This window comes from Humulus lupulus, chromosome 3 (genome assembly GCF_963169125.1).
Source record: "Humulus lupulus chromosome 3, drHumLupu1.1, whole genome shotgun sequence".
NCBI classification, from domain to species: domain Eukaryota; kingdom Viridiplantae; phylum Streptophyta; class Magnoliopsida; order Rosales; family Cannabaceae; genus Humulus; species Humulus lupulus.
In genome coordinates, this window is record NC_084795.1 from 267,484,433 (window position 1) to 267,494,483 (window position 10,051).

At 32.5% G+C, this 10,051-nt stretch overlaps 1 protein-coding gene across 1 annotated transcript; it reads right to left on the reverse strand.

Annotated features, from left to right (window-relative positions):
- Positions 1-4,850: 4,850 nt before the first annotated feature.
- Positions 4,851-9,294, reverse strand: LOC133824100 (BTB/POZ domain-containing protein At3g19850). Its single transcript, XM_062256965.1, has 4 exons — positions 9,214-9,294; positions 8,228-8,316; positions 6,970-8,133; positions 4,851-5,340 (listed from the first exon to the last, which is right to left on the reverse strand). Exons 2-4 carry the CDS (start codon positions 8,288-8,290, stop codon positions 4,906-4,908), a joined length of 1,662 nt encoding a protein of 553 aa, XP_062112949.1. The 5' UTR covers positions 8,291-8,316; positions 9,214-9,294; the 3' UTR covers positions 4,851-4,905.
- Between the last annotated feature and the right edge of the window lie 757 nt (positions 9,295-10,051).

The window sequence follows — 10,051 nt, forward strand, 5'->3', positions numbered from 1 at the left end:
AAGTGTGACAGACGCTTAGGAAATCCAAAAGTTGTCAGTTGCGTATTCGAGGAGGCGTGGACATTGCGTATAAAAGCAAAGCTATGAGGTGTAAAGTTATATTAAGAAGGTGAATAGATGCTTACCTAGTCGAAGATTGGAAGTTTATCCAGTGTTGGTCGCCCTAGGATAAACTTGGGGGCAAATGTTTAACCAAATTTTGACTTGATGGTGTGGCCTCTACGAAGGAGACTTGTGGTGTCATACCACATCATATTCAAAAAGCTAGTTTGAAGGAGTGGTTTCTCAAGGAGGCTACGTCAGAATATAAAAGATTATTTTGCAAAGATACAATATCCTGCTCGATGATGGAGCAGACTAGTACCATCCCTTGAAGCTACTCGGAGTACAAGACTTGCTTGATGAGAACGACCCTTTAACCCAAAGATCTAGGTTTCATGAGATACTATCAAATATCCCAAGATATTTATGTAACTCATATTTAAATTGTATTATTCATATATTATTTGAATATGTAACTGAATGTATTGATCTCACACCTACACGTGTAGGGCATAGATTTTCTTGTAAGGGCCCATAGCCCACTAAGACTCTCTATAAATAAGGGGTTCATTCAATCATTAATGCTACATGAAAAAGACGAGAGAAAGAGGTAGAGATTTATTTTGTAAGTACTTTACATATAAAACCCTTTGAATTGTATTCTTTTGTCAGCTTAAGAAACTCAGTTGAACCCAGTTTCTTCTTGATCCTAAGTTTGACACTTCTTCGATAAATAAAAATGCAAGTGGACGTAGGTCATTTCCAACCCTTAGGGCCGAACCATTACAAAATCTTTTGTGTCATTTTCTTGATTTCAGTTCGTTATAATTATGTTCTATCATTTAAATTGACTCAGTGTCGTTGACCAAAACACTAGTCAATAGCTTTGAATAGAGAATTTGGACAACGATTCTCGTCGTGGCAAGCTTTATTACAAGGTTTTTGGTATATCTGAGAAAGGAAGTTTTGATTTCGTTTTTGAGTTTCCCATCTTCTTTTGTGTTATTATTTTTTATATTTACATTGTACTTACTATTTAAAGTTGTAAAATTAGGGTGGTGACTACTCACTTTCCCAACATATATAGTGATATCAGGGTTTCAACACACATCTTGTTGTATGTCTCCTTGAGGGACCACTGTAATTTTCATTGGCAGAGATTCCTTCTCGCGATAATGAAGACCTACTCTGGCCCTTCTGAGTCCTTCACCAAGGTCTTAGACATAAGAAAGAGAATCAATCCCTCTCGTTACCCATCATCTTTATTATAACGCCACGTGGCCTTAGCCGAACTTGCATCCAAAAACTGGTCCCAATCTTCGAGGAGATTTTATATTCTTGAGGACTTTAGTTCATCCACCTGTATCCCTGTTTTGATGGCCCGCACTTATCAAACCCTGAAGTTCTTGCTAAATAAAGAAATCACTTAATTACTCTATTGTTTGTTGGGTTTATACTATTTTGGGTCCATGTATTTTAGCTTAATTATGTGATGAACTCTCTATTTTAAAAAATACATTTTTAAACTCTATATTTTGTCAAATGGTTAAAAAATGTATCCTAAATCTGAATTTAGTCAAAATATTTTCAAATATAACTTCATAAAGATTGATGCTTGTTAAAGATCCACACATTTTTTTAAGTTGATGACCCTGTAAATAAAGACTGAGGGCAAAACATTTGACAAAACATAGGATCCAAAAACATATTTTCTTAAACAAATGGTCCATTATGAAATTAAGTGAAAACACATGAACCCAATATAGTATGAACCCATGTTTTTTCTTTAAAACTAGAATCTACTTCTTTAACACTGTATTTTTGTTCAAATAAAAATCTATTTAAACCAATTATTTTAAAATAAAAGTACACAAATGTGAATCAATTCCAGAAGTTTCCTTGTTTCAATTTCATTCAATATGTACCCTTTAATATATGAATTGAATTCCTCCAAGTTAATAGTTTAAAATGACTGAAATACAATTAATAGACAAGAAAGTGGGCTCGATCTATAGAGAGCTACATGCTTAGATGGATTTCAACCCCCTAACCCTAAGTAACTAGTGTTGAGCTTAGGTCCCCTTTGATAATAGCAACCATTTTTGTATTTAAAGAATTATCTCATCACAATTGAAAAGGCTTGACCGATTTGCTGCCCATTTGTTGCTGGTCCCTCCTGTATTAAATGTATTCTTTTTGTAGTTAAAATAAGTTAGTACGTCTGATCCAGAAGAATAGGCCACTTGAGACCAATTTATTGGTGCCAATTTTGGTTTACTCCCACTAAAACAACAATTTACACTCTTGAATTAATTAAGATTACAATAATAATTATGTCTATTTTGAGTAATTATTGTCATTTGTCACACATAAATCCACATGAAGTACAAATAATTAGCTTTTCAACAAACAAACAAAAAAGTAGAAATAATTAGAGTTTAGTATTTTTTTTTTTTTTTGCCCCACTAATTATTTCTTATCTTCTTAACATCAAATGAATAATTTTTGGACTTTCAACAAGATTAAATGTAAATTTAAATCTTATTCAATAATTGGTCAGGAATAATTAATAACAGGAAATTCCACATGGTGTTAATTATTGCTCTGGCTTTTATGTTTTGATTCTAAAATAATTCTTTAAATAAAATAATCACTTTGACAACAAATTAATTTATTTACCATTTTATGAATTTATTCAAATAAAACTTCTACAAGTTAATACATCAATAAAATTATTCTATGTACCCTAATTTATTTATTTATTATAGATCGTATTATTTGAGTTACCATATAATTTTTTTTTTTTATCAAGAAGAAAATGACATTCATTGAACAAAACAGCCAATACAACTGAAGGGGCAATTCACTCAGACAACAATCAACCAATACTGTACAAACAAATAAAAGAACCAACTAAACACCCCACTTAATTACATTGAAGTTTCCCTATAAAAAGTTGTTCTTGAAGAGAAAACTTCCTATTTTTAACTATGTATAATCGGTACTGTACTATGCGTATAACATCCTTTGCTATACAGTCAGCTGCCAAAGAATATCCATCAAAGATACACCTGTTTCGGTTCCTCCAAATACTGTAAGTAACAGCAGCCACAATCAAGTTTATAATAGAAGAGATAATGCCATGTCTATCACTAGCAATCCAAACAACCCAGCTTTTGAAATCACTAGGCCAAGCTTTAAACCCCATCCAAGCAAAGATGGAAGTAGGAATCATCTTAGAAAGGCAGCACTCAAAGAAGAGGTGAGTGTGACTCTCAATGTGATCGCCACAGACAGGACATAACAAGCAGTCCACCTTTATGTTAACCCTGAGCATGTTATCCCTAGTGAGAAGATGAGAATTAACCACCTGCCAAAGAAGAAACTGGTGCTTAGGAATAGTAAGTTTACACCAAACTGCTTGATGATATCCCACCAACTGTTGATTTAAGGAGTTGTTGTAGAGCTTCGAAGCCTTAAACCTGCCTGGAACCCCAGCAGCAAGAACCTCTGTCAAACTGAATTTTCCCCTTATATTGCATAACTTCCTCCAATACCAACTGCAATCAGGTTTCAGGTTGTAGTTCCAGAAATTAGAACATTTCAAATAGACAGAATTGATCCATTTGACCCATAGAATATCATGCTTCTCATATATGGCCCATATATATTTAGCTAAAATATCTCTATTCCAACTAGCACCATCTTATATAGATCTATCATATAATATATTAAAATTATATTTAATTTATCACATCAACTAGTATTAGACACTATATGCCATCTTATATAGATCTAAACATAAAATCTAAAACCCGACCCATTGCCCATACACCTAAAACCCACATGCTGAAAGCCTTTATCAGGCAAAATCTGCCTAATCTAATAATTAGGCTCATATTACTTATTTGATATCTTAAAAAAAAAGAATAAACCCTAATAACCTAACTCATTTAACCTCTGACCCACTCAGTCTTTTATCAAGAGAAACTCTAAGTCCTTTTGCCCACTCATCTTCATGCTCCATGGTTGTTGATTGTGCCCCGTCTTTCACATGGTCAGTGGTCTTGGACTGGCAGTGCCCTCCCTCATGGTTGATGCTCAATAACTTGGGTACCATTTTGTCTTTCACACTATCCCACTCTCTCTCACACACCAACAGTACATTCACTACACCAAAAATTTCTTTTAGAATCAGCCATAGCTACGACATTGGGTAGCATGCCCAATACCAATGCAAATGCTTCGTAGGTCATAGCTATGACATCGGGCATTGCCCGATGCCATAGGTACTACTTGATGTCGTAGATATCTATATGGGTTTCATGTTTTTTTAGCTAATTTTGATTTCGCTTATGATGTACATTGTATGAGATTATGCATAGTCCTTGGACTTTTGATAAGCTATAATTGTATATAGCTTTCTGTGACTCTATTTCTCAGCTTTTTTTCTTCTTCATATTTATACACATCAAAATGTTGATAATGAATGGGAAATGGTTTTGTAATGGAGGGAGGGAGTATAAGTTGAAAGGTTTTTGTTGAAATCTGAATCTAATAAATCCAATCTAAATCCTAAATTCGATGAAACTCTGAATTTGTTCGGACGGGTTTCAGTACACACTTCCCTCAAACTAAGCCCGCCCACCAAACCCGCAAAACTTGCAAAATCTACCCTATGTGCAGCCCTAATCTTATAGCAATGCTCTTATAAGAATATTAGAGAAAATAATATTATTATATACATTTCAAACAACAAATAAGTTCATATGCATATGCATGCGTGTATAATACATTTTTATAGATACATACATATATATATAAAAATATATATATCCGTATAGGGAAAAGAAAATAAAGAAATCAACATAGTCTAGGTGGGGTTTTAGAATGGGGTGTGCCAAAGACATTGTGTCTAACCATCCTTGACATTTGACCCTTCATCTCTGTACAAACTTTCTCCAACTCTATAACCCTTCTTTGCATTCTTTGCAAGTTTTGCTCAACAAATTCTTTTTCTTCTGTGAATTTTTCACTATTATTATTGCAACCGCCATAGAAAGCCTTTCGCGAAGCCATTTTCGCAGTCAAACTCGGCAAATGATCATAATCATCATTTCCAAACTCACTGTTTGTGGATACTATTTTTGATTGCTGTTTGATAAGAGCATCAATTGTGATTTCTGGTGGGATTTTGGGATTCTTTGCAAGCTCTTTGCAGGCTTCCAGGCTCAGCTTCTCAAATTTCAAGCATTTACATAGTTTTGACCTTTCCTCTGATGAGAGTGTGGGGTGTGACTGCACCAAACCAAACATACAAAGTATTCTAATTTAGCTCACATTAAACACATAAAAATATCTTTCAAAATAAAAATAGGGGAAATCAAGCTAATAGAGAAACATCTCAATTAAAGTTAGTACTCAATTAAAATAAATGAAACTCAACAAAAAATTATAAATGAAACTATTTCACTTCTCATCAAAATTTAGTTAAAAATGTATATTAAAACCTTGGAGGCTTAGCTAGCTGTTATCAGTCAAACTAACTAAACTTATATAAATATATATATGTATAATTGTTTAATTGTGAGTTTTTATATATAGTAATTGAATACATTATGTGGTAACAAATATGAAAGGTGTTCATATATGTCGTTTTAAGTATGGTATTTTATGGAAACGTCTAACTAGCTATATAGGCCGGTACAAGCTTATAAGCAATAAATTGTATGTATGTTATCTTTTACAACTAATCTCTGTTTGGAAAAGTGGGCAATGAAAGAGTGTCACTAGAACACTAGCTAGTCAGAACACTAGTTGATTAAAGAGGAAAGAGTTCAAAGAAAGAACACCCCAAATATATAAGAGATTCCATTTGTCTCTTGGTGCATCGACAAATTGATATTTTCGTCAATGCATGGACATCAAATTAATACTATATATATATCCTAGATTGCCCGGCACATTAAATATGAATAATCCAAAACAACAACACATGCAAAGGAATATGTTAAGACACAAGGGTCATTTTCACTATTGCCAAAAATTAATGAAAAGCTTTTCTTCTGCCAAAAATCTTACCCCTATTTAAGAATTTATTCCAAAAGAAATGGCTTCTTTTTTCACTTTTACTTTTATATAACGTGTAGATGACTCCACGTAATTAATAAGGTTCACATGTCAAGCAATATAACGTGTGGTTGCTATGAAAATTTAAGGATAGAAATAATAATAATTCCCTCAAAACTTAAGGAAGTTTTTATGCAATTTCTAACAGGAGTCGTCCCTTTTACACATGAAACACAAATAATAATAATGTACACAAAAGATCACTTTCCCAATCTGGCTGGCCAAGTTTTTGTTTGTGTCTCATTTTGGCCTTCTTAGTTGGGAAAGTGAATACCCATATTCTTATATAAACATATATATATATATTGATCATAAAACACACTAGAGTCACGGGGACTTATAAACAAGGATATATATATATATAGAAAGCAGCTTCCATATATATAGCTTAGCTCTATCTATTGGATTAGATGTCATCGTCTCTTAGCTCTATCCATTGGATTAGATGTCATCGTCTCTTACCCAAATCCACACAAAAATATAAATACAACACTATTATCATCACCACCAGCTAATTTTTATATAACAAGCAAGTATGGAAGAAAACAATTTATGTTAAATCAATGCTAGCTAGCTACTCGACTTATTAGAAATCTATCTTGGGATGAGGAAAACCTTCTAAGTTCCAAACACTTTTATTTCTTTCTTTCTACATTTGTTTTGTCTTTTAACTTTGACAACTCCTGCTAAAGCCTAAAGCATGATCTATTATAATCACATATCAATTATTAGGCAATGATGATATGAATAAGGAAATTAAAAAAGAAGAAAAGGGTAGGTGGGAAAAATAATATTCACCTCAAGATAGATGTCAATGGCTCTGTAAACTCCATCAAAACTGTCTCTTGATGAGTGTGGTAAACTTTCTGCTACACCAAGAAACTTTGAGATCTTAAGGCTTTGATCAGGTGATATTTCACTTAAATAATTATCAACCAATCTGCCAACTTTCTTTAACTTCTGTGTAGTAACATCCTCACAGTTGACAAATACTCTAACCAATCTTATCACAAGGTTAACATCATAGGCACCGCTGTTGTTGCCTGAAACCATTAAGTCATCTAATGTTGCTTTGTCAAGTACTGCACCAATCAATCTCTCCAAACCAAGTCTCCTCTCTTTACTAATTCCAAAACCAGATAGAATTCTCAATACCCAAAAGAGTGATCTACAAGAGAAAGCATTTTCATCAGATGACATCACCCCATGAACAGCTGTGTCTGCTAGACTCACAAGCACATCTTTTGATGAATTATTATTATTATAAGCTTTCTTATGAGTGGCAAGTTTGAGGTAATGAAGGAGAAATTTGGTAAGGATTAGGCTGCTGTTATTGTTCATGTACTCCCCTAAACTCCGGATAACTCTTTCAATGATCTTAGGTGGTAAAATGGTCAAATCATCAAACCACCATGCTTTGCTTGATGAACTTGGCTTGAATGATTCTGGGGTACTGGGTTTGCAATAACAAGAAGAGAATCTAAACCCTGAAGAGGTTTCATCAGGAGAGGATGAAGATGAGGATGAGGTAGTAGTGATGATGAGGTTCAAGTCTGAATTATGAGCAATAATCTTTGACAAAAGAGCACAAATGAGCTTTTCTAATAGACCAAATGAATCTGCGTATGCAAATAATGACTCACAGCTATTTAGGCATGCCAATATTTCTTTCCATGACCAATAAATCAATCCATCCAGAAAGGTTTCTGCCTGTTGCAATAGATTGAAATTTGAGATTTTCTCAGTCATTCCAAGAAAGACAGCTGAGCAATACAGAAGAGAGACATTTGTGACAGTGATATTGATTCCACCATTGTTGTGACAGAACCTTGAAACTAGCTCAAACCCATCTGGGCCTCCTGGGAAATCATCAATCTCTATATCCAATTTCTTCATCTGGGTTCTTCTCCTTTCTTGCTTCACAATCTTTTTTAACTTTTCTGAATAAGTAGATATGACTTTCTGCAACAACAAAAATTAATTGAGCCACACATATGTTAATAACTAACACTTGAAAAATAATATATGCTTGAGATCATCAGATATTAATATATACCTCGTTTAGAAAGAATGTTTCTTGACCATTAATGTGTACTTGCAAATTACAAAGCCTTGACATTGCTTCTTTCGCTCCTTTGAATATGGCTTAGAAGTTATAAACCTCTTTGTTATGTGTTGAAGTAATAGGCTAATAAGAGCAAAACAAAACATAACAAAGGAAATAGTACAAACTACTTATTAGCAGTGACCCTATTATATATATCAGAAGAATCATGGGCCATGCTTTATAGATTTCATTTAACTTTTAATAAAAAAATAAAAATGAAAACTTACACAAACTACATGACAAATTTTGTTATTTTGTTATTTTTTTCTAATTTGAGGACAAGAATAATAATGATTTTGAGTACTGTTTCCATGAAATTGCATGCCTGGGTCTTTTTTGTTTTTGTGAACCGTGATAATACATTTCGGATTGAGTATATCAATTCTAAATAATTATTTCAATTATTTTGTTTTCATGTTTTCCAACCTACGGACAAAACTATACATAAAAAAGCTTCTATGAAATTAGCTTTTCTTTTCTGGTGTGATATTATTTTATTTTTAGTGAACCGTGATTATAAAGATTGGAATCGTATTGTTGTTGCTTTCAATTATTATTAGTCAAATGGAGCTGCAATGCAATGAATCTTTTTTTTTTTTTTGTTAATTAAATGCCAAAATGTTTTTCTGTTTTGTTTTCACCGATTTCATAACTGTGAATGTTTCAGAAATCAATACGCAACTTGGGTTATTTTTAGATCCACTGACATAAAATATCTTCTATAGTACAACCAAGCCTCTAATTTATAATTTCTTTCCTTTTTATAATATTAATCTAGTTATTGTTTCAGCCTAAAAATTCTTGTGAGAGAGAAGTTCATAGACTTTGTTAGACTTATTATAGTAACTACACCCAACTTATGATGATGATGATGAAGATGATGTTGAAAATAATAGAGAAATAAACTGTTAATTAAAATATATATATATACATACATATATACAAGTTGGTCCAACAAGCATGAAGTGAAGAGATATTGTCTGATATGGAGTGGAGGACAAGTTCTGGCAAGGTCAACAATTAATGGTTTGGTTTTTGATGAGTAGTATTCTTATTTGGAGCTTTGGTGCTTTACATGCATTGGATTGGCTCTGTGGATTGTGATTTTGCATTATTGGAACATGTGACCAACTGGCCCCCACCAATCCCAATCCATACATAGACAAGTAAGTTTCTTTCAGTCTTATTAAGTAACAAAGTTTCTTTCACTCTTAGCCAATAGGGAAGTAGGAAGAACATTTGAACTTGTTTGGTAACTTACTCTAATCTATCCTCACTTCACTTATAATATTATATACATAAATATATATTTACCAAAAAAAAAAAGCTTTCCTAAAAAGTCTAATCTTTTATCATATCCGTGACCTTTTTTTTTTCACTAGTATGAAATGGAATATAAATGCATTATTGGTAAAAGGCCATGTAGACTATGACAAAGAATATATATTACATTATTGAAAGTTTTTTTAGTGTGAGTACTTCTAAAATTACTCCTCATTAATTAATATAAAAATTTTAAATCATAGGGTTCATTTTTTTCATTGACAATGTGCATGGTAAGTTTAACTAAATTTAAAGGGGAAAAAACTATAGAATGAAATCTGTGTGCATTTAAATTACATAATAGGATTTTTAGCATAATTACTTAAATGTAACATTTTTAAAAAAAAATTAAATTATCTGCTCTATGCATTTGTATAAATTAATTATTATCTTATTAATAAGTATATTAAAAAGAAGAATATAATTGTTTGGAAACTTATAAAAATGTGT